The following is a 13,392-nucleotide window of genomic DNA, read 5'->3' on the forward strand; positions in this document are numbered from 1 at the left end:
ATTTATCTGAATCATTTAACACCATAGACTGTATAATTCTTATATTGCTAATGTTATAATTCACATTTAAATCATCCATGTTAATAACCAGAATTTTGTTTTTTAATGATAATTAAATGTTTCTGAGCAGATGTGCACTGGCTAAGACAAATGGTACTGATACAGTGCTTTACCCCATGATTTTGGTCCACTCTTCTTTACACCACCACATCAGTTCATTAAGGTTCATTCATTTATGCACAGCTCTCTGAATGTCCCACCGCAGCATTTCCATCAGGTTTCTTCTTTTTCAGTCACTCTGCTATAGATTTGTTGCTCTGTTTATGCTGTTGCATGACTTAGCTCAGGCCATGCTTTAGCTGTCAGACAGACTGCTTCAAATTTGAGTCTAGAATATTTCAGTATACAGAGGAGTTTATGGTTGACTCAATGACAGCAAGGTGCCAAACCCCATGGCTGAAAACAAAGTCCAAATGATCACACCTCCACCACCCTGCTTGACAGCTGGTATGAGGTATCTGGTTTTCCTCAAATGTGGTGCTGTGCATGATGGCCAGATATCTGTACTTTGGACTTTGGTGTCATCAGTCCAAATGACATTATTTCAGAAGTCTTGTGGTCTGTTCAGATGAAACTTGGCAGCAGAGCTTAAGATTTGCATTCCTTTTTCAAAAGAGGCTTTGTACTGGAAGTTCGTCCAAAAAGCCTGTAGAGTCGGAGATTGTTGCATTGTAATACCCCCATCAGCCTTTTTACATCTAAGGGGTAAATGATTATGTAGCTTCAAGCGACAAAAGAAACTTCAGCAAACAAAACGTTCAACAGTTTTTCATTTATTCCATATTCACCTGTTGGCATTTGTCATAATTTTATTAGTATTTTGTTTCATTCATTAGTGGTTTAATACAACAGCGTGTACAGTGTCTCAATAACAACATCTGCTTTACAAAAAAACCAAAAAACAAATTAGCAACAACATCTGCAGTGCGTGGACTCTGGATACCAATAAAGTTTTTAGTAAATTAAAACGGGGACAGTGGCACTAACACAAAAATGTATTTATTATGTCTTAAACAATATAAACTGACCATCATACTTTGATTAGCTAGGCTTGACCTCAGCTAATCTGAATGACTAAACTGCACCTCTCCAAGGTGTTTGTGCTTTCTGATGTATTTTCAATTAAATTATCTGACATATATTATGACCTGCTGTGTGCTGTAACATTTCATTTTGAGTGAAGCCTTTTATTACTCTGTTATTTAGCATTATTTATCTCTTTGTCTAATGCTGGCTGGCATTAGCTGTTGGTTTAGCACTCCACCTAGTAGCTGGAAAAAAAAGAGCTATGTGACTCCAAAAAACCCAACATAGTAGCAACTAAAATATTAACGCTTTAAAATGCTTAGTCCAAAATCAAGAGGTGGTACCACAGTGTCAATGTCATTCTTTTACATACAGTCTATTGCAGTTACTAGTTGCTAATAATTAATTATTAGGAATACTGAGAAATGTTTTGCAGATCTCTTATAGTTGTGAGAAAATCTTTTTTATAATAAAAGTAGTTTTTGTGAATGTAGTAGATGCCCAGCTGTCTTAAATAAAAGAAAATAGCCTTCAGTTGTTTAGAAAATGCAAAGCAGTCTTCACTGTGATCATAATAAACTGTGCAAGTCCAGGGTATTAACATAAAAGCTTCAAAACAGCATCATAAATAATATAGCAGAAAAGAAAACAGAGCAAACGCAGTCTGGAAAAAAAAAGGAAATTTTGCAGATTTTGAATTAATTTTTTTTTGTGAAGAATGAAGTGTTTCCAGAGTCCAATCACCACGGCTGAGGACGGCTGCTTTATTGGCAGGAAAAACAACAAAATACAGCAAAAGGCACATTCAATAACGACGGCCTCGTTCCCTTTCTAAAAAAACAAACAAACAAACAAACAACAACAAAAACACCCCCCCCCCCCCCCCCCCAAAAAAAAAAAAGATGCACAGCTAATAATGACTCAAAAAACTAAAGAAAAAAAAACTATTTAAAAAAAAAAAGCACAGTGCTGCCATGCACAAGAGAAACAACACACTCATGAGCATGGGAAGGAAGACACTTTTTCCCTTCAGACACCCACCCACACCAGGTTAGCATTCCCTTTATAAATCCCTATTTATAATCCCTATATGATTAACGCACACACACGCACACCTGCTGCAGTTTCTTCCAAGGTCATTATTGCACCAGAGTTCAAGAAAGAAAAGTTATACAAAGAGTGAAAAGACCCCCGTTAGTTTCAAAGACGATCTAGTGTGAAAGGAATTAAGTATTGTGCTTCAATTATTTAAGCTTGTGTGTAAAAGTAGCCTCACTGCACACACTCACACAGAGCTTGGCATGTTCATGGAAGACACACATCTGTCTACAGCGGTTTATATACAAATCTTTCCAAACCACGTGGCAAGCAAACTACACGTTTTATAGCAAGTTGCAATGTTGAAGCATCCCCCCCCCCCCCGCCCTTGTTAAGACCTAGTTTTTGTAATACATTACAACAAAGAAAACACCCAAGCCCCATGTCCCTTCCATTTCAAATCAAGTTTCACTTAAAAGGTTGGTTGCCATGTTGGGAGACCTCACCACCATCACGCGCACACACACACACACACGCACACACACGCACACACACACACACCTTTAAATCCCCCAACATGCACTGTGCTACCAAAGGAAATAAGGTTGCCAAATCAAGTTTCAAGTGTCTGCAGGTTGTATATACTAAGAGGGGAAATGGGTTACCAAGCTGCGCCAATATCCCCCCTTTTGTTAGAAGATAAAGGCAGTAACATTCTGTTCATTTTCACTAATATCTTGTTTTTGTTTTCAGTGCTTTTCCAGCTTTTTCACAACCTTAAAAAAAACAGAAAGACATTCAGCCATGGGAGGCGGCCCTCTGTGATGTACATTCAATGCGTTGTTATCACGTCACAGTGATGGAGAGTGATGCGGAAGACATTAAAGGCCGGGTGAGGATGGGTGGCTTAACCGGCCCGGCTCAGTCTGAGAAGGACTGAAGGGGAAAATGGAATTGAGCACAAAAATACAACCTGCTTCAACGTTTCTTGTACACAATTCCCTTACAAAACTTTTAAGCCAAAATTAACTCTCATTCCCACTAAGCAGACCCACAAATGGATCGATAGCAACCATCCAGCAACTGGAAACGTATTTTTCAAGCTTCAAAGATGACGGAGAGCATTTGATCTGAGAGCAGTGGATAACAGCATGTGTAGAATTATTTGTAATGTTACATTTTTTTCCTTTTAGCTGCATGATAAAAAAGAAATGATCAATTTCATTATCACTTGTGCTCCTAAAGAGACCAAAGTCAGAATCCTTCCAGGCTGAAGAACACCAGGTCCAGTTAAAGGCAGAAGTTGGTGATGATGTAGATTTTTTTCTTGAACATCATGAGGTTTAAGGCAGAGCCAAAGAAAATACACTAGTTCTCTGTAACTGGGGTTACAGAGCCAGAAAACAAACTTGTGAATATACTTTGTGTTAGGAGAAGATATCGGTACCATAACTTTTCTAAAACTGTAAAATCAAAGCTGTCAATTTAATGTTCAGTCTCTATTCCTACCTTCATCTGCTGCCTTGAGCTGCGGAAAATGTCAGAAAGGAGGCGATCATGCAGAAATGAGCTCCCTCCAAAGGCTGTCTGCGCTCTCCCTTAGAGACAGATTGAGGAGCTCGGTCATTCAACTACACTCCTCTACAATGAAGGGAGCCAGTTGAGATGGTTGAGCTATCTGATAGGAGGGAGAGTTTGTCTCTCAGCTTGGGAACACGGAAGTGTCCGCCAAGAAGAGCTGGAGGAGCTGGCTGAGGAGAGGGAGGTCTGGGTGTCTCTGCTTAGACCGCAGCCCACATGACCGATTCTGGATAAGCTGCAGAAAATAGATGGATCGAAGTTTTCTGGTTTCTGTTTCTACTGACCAAACAGCCTGAAGACAATTAAGCCTTAATTGTTGGACTGCAAACAATGCCTCGGGCAAAGAACAGGAAGCTTTGGCCCAGATATCGAAGAGCTACAACATAAGTCCCAAAAACATTAAGCTTGAAGCCAAAATCGTCAGGTAATAGCCGACGGGCTTCTAGATTTCCTCCTCATCAACGAATACCATGAAAGACCAAAACCAACAATCTATTAATCTATCGTTTGGTAACTAAAGACCTCCTGACACCTTTTCTAATTACTGAGACGATCATTGGTGGAAATCAGTGGGAAATATTATTGAACTTTAAAAAACACAAGGCTCAGCAGGTTTCTGCCATTTATCGCAAATGGCTCTAATAGACGAGTAAACAGTTTTAGAAAGATGAGTTTTGTTGTTCGTTTTGATCTTTTTCTGTACTAAAGAAAAATATAACATGGCACCAGACTTCTGTTTATAAGTCGGCAGGACGTGTGGACACGGAATTACATTTTGAGAAGCCTGTATGGTTATCTAAGCAGATCCAGATAGCTCGATTAAAACTGAACTTTCAGGATGTACAACATTGCTTTTAAAAGGATGTCCTTCCAGCTAACATGCTACTGTGGACAGTTTCTTACATGGTTGTCTTCAGCCAAAATGTAACCACTAACACTAATCAGACTGCAAGCTTATCATCCAGTGTGCTTTTTCCAGTTTTAGACTGCCTAATTTGTTGTTGCTTTTTGAAGTTTTTTTTTTTTTTTTTTTAACTTAAGGTGCATACACCAGCCGGTGGGGTTGTTGGCCAATTGTGTGGCTTGCTTTAGGTGTGGTGCTGCGCGATGAGGTTGCGTAGCTGCTTGATGATGGTGTCGATGAGCTTCTGCCTGTCTCTATCTGTCTTCCTGAACTGGGCGAAGACGTTGTTCTTCCTGCTCGTCTCCTTCATCCTGGAGATGGGTTGTGGGTGGGTGAGCAAGAATAAACAGGGAAGAAAGAAGAGCCAATCAGAAATAAAAAAAGATTTTAAAGAAATCAATCAGGGACAAATAAGGATCAATATTTACTGGGCTGTTCATTTCATGCAATCAGGAAAACAAGTTTATGAGCATGCTCAGAACAAGCACACATCCCTGCTAAGGTCGCCTATTTGAGAAGAAAAAAACCTTCATTGTCACATGTGTATCTCGGCATGTATTTTTTTTTTGTATTCTTTAGCTGAACACTGGAGCGTTACGACCTCCAGGAAGTTCGGGGGCCCAGCAGACCAGACTAACCCCAGTAGGGTGCTTCCTCATGGGCAAAGAGAGACCACCAGGCCTGGCTATCTGAAGAGAAAAGGCTGTCCCTAATTAAGGTGCTCTGCCGCACAATGAATGAGAACATATGACTTTGTGCGTGTGTATTTTTTTTGTTGTTGTTGTTTCTTGCCTCAAGTCTTAAAAGTGTGTATTTACTTTCAGGTTTCTGTGTGAAAACTTTTAGAGGCGGTGATCCACAAAGTCAGATTATAACTTTTTGAGTTCATGCAGGTTGTGTGTGTGGTTATCTTCCCTATTTTCATATCAGCTCGGGCTCTATGGCCCTACACTGATGGTACACAGATACAGGATGCGGGTGGTGTTGTAGCGATAACATCCTATGGTTAACAGCCATGGCGATAAACATCAGTATCATCACGACATGAGTTTATGTTCTCAGGATGTGTGAGAGTGAGTAATACGGAAGGTGAGATTGCACACACCCTTTTTAAAAAGGAAGAAGGTAAACAGCTTTAGTAAACCCGAGTACTGGTCTTGGTGTAAGTACATGCCTCAAACAAGCATCTCTCTCTCACACACACACACACACACACACACACACACACACACACACACACACACACACACACACACACACGATACTCACGGCTTAAACAACCTGTCAAGAACATGAAGGAGGACAGGAGACAGAAAAGAGCAGATGGAGGAAAAGGTGGATGAAGTTCAAAAGTTCAAATGAGATTTGATGTAGGAATGCTGCTGGATTTCCACTGATCTGATGTTGGCTTTCTCATTAAAGGAGCTCTGCATAACCCACAAACCCATCCATTAACATACATTGTCTTTGCCCACTTCCTCATTTCCAATTTATATTGCATGTTTGTCATACTTGAATATTTCAGGTCATTAGAGAAGATAACCACAGTAAATGCAAAATGCAATTTTAAATGATGATTTGGTTTATTAAAGGAAAACGTTATCCAAACCTATATGGGTTGTGAGAAAGTCATTGTTCCCCTAAATCTAATAACTGACTAGAGTTGTTGCTGCCAGGGCCAGCACAATCAAGCATTTGTGTTAATTGTCAATGCGTCTCTTCTCTGTGGAGGAATTTTGGTCCACTCTTCATTGCAGAATTGTTTTAATTCAGAAAGATCGAGGGAGTTTGAGTATGAACATCCTGTTTTAAGTCACAGCAAAGCATCTAAATCTCACGTAAGTCCAAACTTTGACCGGGCCTCTTCTTCATTTTGTTTGAGCCTCTCAGAGGTGGACTCGCTGATGTGTTTTGGATCCTTGTTCTATTGCATAACCCACGTGAGCCTGAGATTCAGGACACAAACTGATGGTTGGACATTCTCCTTCAGGATTTTCTGGTACATCAAGCAGACATCGTGGTTCCATCAATTACAGCAAAATGTCCTGAAGCAGCAAAGCAGCCCAGACCTTCACAGTACCACCACCATGTATGACTGCCGGTATGATGGTCTGTTTATGAAATACTGTGTTACACCACACGTAACCGGACTCTAACCTTACAAAAAGTTTGTCTCGTCAGTCCACAGAATACTTTCTCAAAAGTCTTGTTTTTTGGCAAATGTGAGACGACTCTTTACGTTCTTTGTGGTCAGCAGTGATTTTCTCTTTGAAACTTTCCTCCCGTCTCTTTCTGATTGTTGAATCATGCAGTTCTTTAGATGTTGCTCTGGGTTCTTTTGTGAGCTCATGGATGAGTCGTCGTTGTGTTCTTGGGAAGGTTCACCATCATTCCCTGAAATCCCAAAGCCTTGAAGTAGCTTTGTATCCCTTTCCAGACTAACAGACATCAATGACTTTGTTTTTCAGCTGTTTCTTTAGATCGTCATGGCGTGATGTGTTGGTGTTTGACATCTTTTAATACAATGCACTTCGTCAGACAGGTTGTATTTAAGTGATTTCTCTATTCAACAGTTCTTGCAGTAATTCGGCGTGGGTGTGTGAAACTAAACTCAGCTTTCCAAAACATGTGGGTGCTCAAAGTTGACGTATTCAAACAGGGTCAGGTAGATCTGGATAGAATTTTTTCCTTAATATATGAAATCATCATTTAAAAACTGCATTTTGTATTTTTGTAATGCGTTATATTTGCCTAATGTTGACATTTATTTGATGATCTGAAAAAATGGAAGCGTTACAAAAATGCAAACAAAAACATCAGTCTAAGAAATCAGGAAGGGGGCAAAATCAACAGCTTGCCCTTCCAGGTCATCTCCTTGTGCAACTTTCACTGCTGTCTGATCCCATTCCCAACACATGTACATCTGTAACCGGACAAACATCAACTTCTGTGTAAAATCAACCTGACTTTAATACTTGTATATCAAGGGCAAGGGCTGGTTGTGAGAACTAGGTTTCACTATGAAATACCACAAATGAATCTCAATGGAAGAGTCCAAAATGTCCAAGCCTGATGTTGGGGGTACAGGGTCAGAAATTATTTTTCTTTCTTTTTAGACACTTTTAGGTTTGCGAACTACAAAAAAAATACAATAAAAATAAATATATAAAATAAACAATTGGATCAGACTGTTGTAGAACATGGAGTTGTCTGAGGCACAATCCAGATTTGGCTCCAAGAAACTTAATCCTCTCCCCTAAAATAAAACTGTGCTGGGACACTGAAGGGGATCCAGCACACATCACAAGCGCTCAAGCTCAGAGTGGGATCTCCACTGATCTACAACTGCAAACATGCTGGATGTGATGCAGACCTTGATAAGGAAATCAGCCAAATTTGAGCCAGGCAGGGTTTAAATTTTTATGTGTGGGGGGGAACTAACCAAAATGTTGACGTTTTATCAATAGAAAGAAGTTTATGAAAATTCATAAAACTTAAAGTGAGGGCTTCAACTTTTTTTGTGAGATTAATTAACATGAAATTAACAGTAGTATAAAGCTGAGAAAACAAGGAAACTCTCACATTTAAGAAGCTGGAATCAGAAACTGTTTGGTCAGTTAATGGCAAAACAAGGATTTGAGTCATCCAAAAAATGAGGCAACAGAACAATAGATTAACAGTAATGTGTGAATCCCAGAATGATGAATCACTACTCACTTCTCCAGCAGTGCCAGTGCAGTGTGTGGGTTGACTCTCAGGTATTTGCAGGTGGGTTTGCCGTAATCAGCCAGGTAGGTTGACCAATCCCACTGGGTGAACAAATCCAGTAACTAGAAAAAAAAGTCAGAGGAAGAACGTGAGATTTAGGGAGTGTTTCTGTTTTACTCATAGGAAGATCTCAGATTTTGGAGATGATAAATTATCCATTAAGCAGTGATGAAATAAACACCAGCAGATCACCGATTCACTCACTAACCCACCAACATGTTGCGTAACAGCTGGTGCCCACTTCAAAAACCAGGGAAACATGAACCTGTAGCAGCTCTGAAGATAAATATGTGGTGTTTTATACAACTACGATGTACTCAGATGGATTCAGAGCCAAAGGTTTGTCTTGTGAACAGATGTGTGGCGCTTCCATGACCACATTTATCACAGCTTTTCTGGCCTTCTTTGCTCAGCTCGGCACCCCCACACCACCCCCTCACTCACAGCAGTGATAATCACGTTCATCACGACCTTGCTGTCGCATCTATGCCACTAGGTTAGTATATCAGAAATGAGTGAGTCCTAAGGTATGCTCAGAAATACAGGATTGGGAGTGTAAGTAATAGAGGTGCAGCTCGCTGTAAAAATCACACCAACTGTGCTCTCCTTGAAAAAGGCTGGCAGGTGCAATCACGTTTCAATCGCAACTTTCAAAAACTTTACAAAGCTCAGAGGTGTCGATTTCATTTAAAGTAGTGGGTTGGACCAGTGAAATTCTCCTTGGTGTCAGTGTAAAGATTACAGATTATTAAGACATATTAAATACCTGGGAAGTGTTAATATATGAAAAAGAAGTGCAGTTTCAACAGTACGCCTCTGTTTTTCTACATAATGTAGAAATGCTGCTCTATGCTGCCCCGACTGTCCTGTAATTATAAAATGTTTTTGTTATATCACAGTAAGTCCTATTGTTATTGAATCTTTACTAGAAAACTAATTTCTATAGAAATATATAAACATTTTATATCTCACATTTAGTGAAAAAAATCTACATATGTGACACTAAAAAAAGAGCACTGCACACTAACTCCACATTAGCACACTAGACCCTCATCCCATGATTCCACCATGCTGGTGAAATCATGGTTCAACAAAACCTAGAAACCCACAGATGACGGTGAACCCGTTAATCCCGCTGGGTAGTACACCCCTCTGAAGACTGCTCAAAAACCGCGATGAACCGAAGAGACCAACAGAGAAATGGTCAAAAATTCCCGCTGCCGTCCAGCTCCCTTTAGTTGCCACAGGAAACCTCATGATGTTGCTGTTTGCGTCCAGACTGCACTGTGAGTTATTACTCAGTGTGATTAATAAGAACATTAAAAGCACATTTGTTTGTGGGTTACTGCTTTAGTCAGATTATGCTTGCTTACAAGTGCCACTTGTGATGAAGATCAGTCCGCATGTTATATGAGTAACCACTTGTGAAGTCCGGGTAACTCCAAAGGAAATAGTATTAAGTTCTGGCACTTGCAGCTTGTGCCAACTTAATGCGGATGTTTATGTTTTCAGCACTTAAAAAAATGACCAAATCGTCTCAAGAAACCTTTAAGTTCCCCACATGGAGACATTTTTACATTTAGGTAAATAAAAGCAACAACGCCAAGAAAGTAAACGGCAAACGGGTCAAGGGAAAGGAAAGAAAAGCAACAAGCTGGAGAGGTTGAGTCTTCTTCGGAATGGCCCACATTTCAAACAGTTGCATAACCTGCCGCTGCCCTGCTGAACTCTACCTAACACACACACACACACACACACACACACACACACACACACACACACACACACACACACACAGAAACAGGCCCAGGCAGGCAGACCCGTAAGCCTGCAGACATTCACACACGCCGTCTCTCTATCTCTGTCTGTAAAACACACACACATATGAGCAGGAGCCCCAGTGAACTCTGGGTAACACCAAACACAGATCCAGAGAGAGAAACCATATGTGAGCAAGGGATGAGAGAAGAAGAGGAGGTGGTGGAGGAATGGAGTACAGAGGGATGGAGAGCAAAACCACATGTGAGGAAAGGGGGAGAGAAAATGAGGGAGAGTAAAGATGGAAGGAGACACAGATGGAGAGGAATGGATAACAGCGCTTACAGAAAGAGGGAGAGGGTAAAGGAAGGGCAGATGAAGATGGATAGATAAGACTAAGAGAAGGGGATAGACCGGAGTTAGCTGATGAAGGTGCCCCGGCAGGCGACCGGGGAAAACAGAACGGATGACAGAGGACACGAGAGAAATTAAGTGAAGTGAAAAATCTGTGAAAGTCACTGGCTTGTACTGCTGCTTTCTCAGCGTTCACATCTGTAACTATGGTCCTGACGTTTACGAAAACTGTGCTTCACCTCACAGAAACTCCTGCATGGAATCGTTAATCATCCAGTTAGTCCCTATTGTACATAGGATTGATTTTTACAAGTTCCCTGGAGGGTCCTTTATCTTTTCTTAATTCTTCTTTATACTCAAGTCAGAGAGACACTATTTATTCAATCCAACACGCATTTTTGTGTTTGTATAATCAGAATGTCGAGCTGTCATGGATGTGCTTTCAGTCTTCCACTGAGTTTAACGCCATTAGATTTCACACACTTAGCAACTTGGTTTTGTACCACTGAACTGTGCGGTGACTTCATATAGTGCTGCTGTTTGTTATTTTTGACATGAACCGCCTAGCTAACCTCTGCTGGAGACTTAGAACCCTTCCCCCCATGCACTCCTCGATGGCAGCAGCCTCCTGCAGCAGGACAGTGGATTTAAGAAAGATATCAAAGAACCCGAGGCTGTCAAACTCTCTGGATCTCTCCAGACTCTGTCCTACAAAAAGCCCTGGAGCAGACCCAAGATGCTGCAGAGTTTATGTCTCTGGGCTGGTTTGGGAACGCCTTGGTGTCCACCCAGACAAAGAGGAGGTGGTCAGGAAGAGGTAGGTCTTAGATTCTTGCCCACGCAATCCAAACACACCTAAGTATTGATGGCTGCTGCGGTGCTAGCAGCTTGTGTTGCTAATATAAACAGTGCTAACAGCAGTAGACTGTGCCTTTCTCCAGGCTAACATCTCCATGCCTGTGCGGAGCGGGCATAGCTGACATAGCCGACAATCGTCAACAATCATCGTCTGTATCAAAGTCCTGCAGAACCACACTGAGCTGCTGACATCTAATTACGTCACCACTCGTTCTTTAACATCGCTGACTGAGAAGGAAAGGGGCGTGGCCCTGGTAAGGGACTGGTGGTGTTGTAACACCTTTGAATCGACAGGTAACTGCTGTTGTACATTAATAAAATAACTCGTGTAACTGCAGAGCATTCGTGGTCAGCAACTTCTAAACATTACAACACTCTGACTGACCTGTCTTGGACATGTCTGTACAGTATTTAACACCAGACCAGTCGATGAACTTGCTGACTCAAAAATCAGTGGATGATGTAACAAGTTGCTACATCTCTGCGACGTGATAAATCGGCCCAAATGAAACAAGAATTTACTGGGTGTTCAGTTACTTCTTTATCTGGGAACTGAACTCATACAATCAAACCAATACAGACAAGACCAGCTGAACAGTGCCTGCTTCAGTCAGTAGTAAAATAGATGGCCTTACAGACCACCATAAGCCACGATTCCACATGCATTCATACAGCGCTTTACCTTTGACACACAGACTTAAAACTATCTTGGCCAAGGACACTTCAACATACGGACTGGATTGAATCAGGGATTTTCCAATTACTGGACGAGCCTCTCTGCCTCCTGAGCCACAGCCGCTCGTGCTTTAGACACGTGGAAGTTTCCTTTCATAAAGACCCAGAATTTGAAGACTGCTGTGGGATTACTGAGTTATAACAGTGTATTTACTTTCCAATTAAGCACTGCTTTTGTCTTATTTTGAATTCACGCCACCTTTATTTCCAGAGCAGGTTCAGTTCAGTTTTTATTATTTTAAAAACACTCTGGGGGGTTTTTTTTTCGGTTTCATTATTACTTTGTTTTCCTAATTATTTTTAATGGAGCATATTTTTTTAGAAGTACAGACCAGAAAAGCTGACAGCACTTTATGAAGCTCACAATCGTGTAAACACCTTGAGAGTGAATCAAGAAATACACCAAAACCTCATGAGGCGGGCTGTGATGACCAACCTGACAAACTAAAGCGAAACACATTACACACCCCTCGTCCAAAGGCAGCCGGTCACAACGCGCTCCATCCGGAGATGGACCCCAGAAAAGGAGGATGCTCTGAGAGACTGCTATGACACCACAGACTGGGATGTGCTCCTGAGCCCACATGGTGAGGACATAGAGGGGGCGACACACTGTCTTACAGACTACCTCAACTTTTGAGTGGACACAGTCGCCCCTGCTAAGACGGTACGGTGTTATCCTAATAACAAACCGTGGGTAACACAGGAAGTCAAAGCTGTCCTCAACATGAAGAAGAAGGCTTTCAGGAGCAAAGTGAAGGAGGAGATGAAGGCAGCACAGCGGGAGGTGAAACGCTGCCTGAGGGAAGCAAAGGACACCTACAGGAGGAAGGTGGAGCAGAAGTTGGAGAGGAACAATATGAGGGAGGTCTGGAATGGTGTGAAAACCATCACAGGCCACAACACCAAGAAAAGCACAGTGGGGGGGACTGTGGAGAAGGCAAACGAACTCAACAACTTCTTCAACAGGTTTGACCAGCCCACAACCCCCCCACCCTCACCCTCACCTTCACTACAGAGTCCAATCCCCACTCTCCTGCCTCCCTCGCTTCCCCCCTCCCTGACACCATGACACCCCCCTCCTCCAATCCCTCTCTCAGCAGCAAGACATCTCCCCCCCTCCCCTCCTCCCAAACATCTCCCAGTGTCACAGTGGATCAGGTCAGGAGACAACTGAGGAAGCTTCGCCCCAGAAAGGCAGCAGGCCCAGACAAGGTGTGTCCTAGGATGCTAAAGGCGTGTGCTGCTGAACTTGGGGAGCCGCTACAACGAGTCTTCAACCTCAGTCTGCGACTGGGGAGAGTGCCCGC

General features: G+C 41.9%; 1 protein-coding gene across 1 annotated transcript in view; it reads right to left on the reverse strand.

The window, feature by feature from the left end:
• Positions 1-812: 812 nt before the first annotated feature.
• The window catches only part of exoc6b (exocyst complex component 6B), a 131,759-nt gene continuing 119,179 nt past the window's right edge, over positions 813-13,392 (reverse strand). The window contains exons 21-22 of the mRNA XM_082528692.1: positions 8,327-8,439; positions 813-4,920 (exon numbers count right to left, since the gene is read on the reverse strand). Of these exons, the coding sequence (XP_082384818.1) occupies positions 4,794-4,920; positions 8,327-8,439 (240 nt within the window). The 3' untranslated portion in view covers positions 813-4,793. The remainder of the gene's footprint in view (positions 4,921-8,326; positions 8,440-13,392) is intronic.

The sequence above is a fragment of the Aulonocara stuartgranti genome (assembly GCF_965226115.1).
Source record: "Aulonocara stuartgranti genome assembly, chromosome: 3".
Lineage (NCBI taxonomy): Eukaryota > Metazoa > Chordata > Actinopteri > Cichliformes > Cichlidae > Aulonocara > Aulonocara stuartgranti.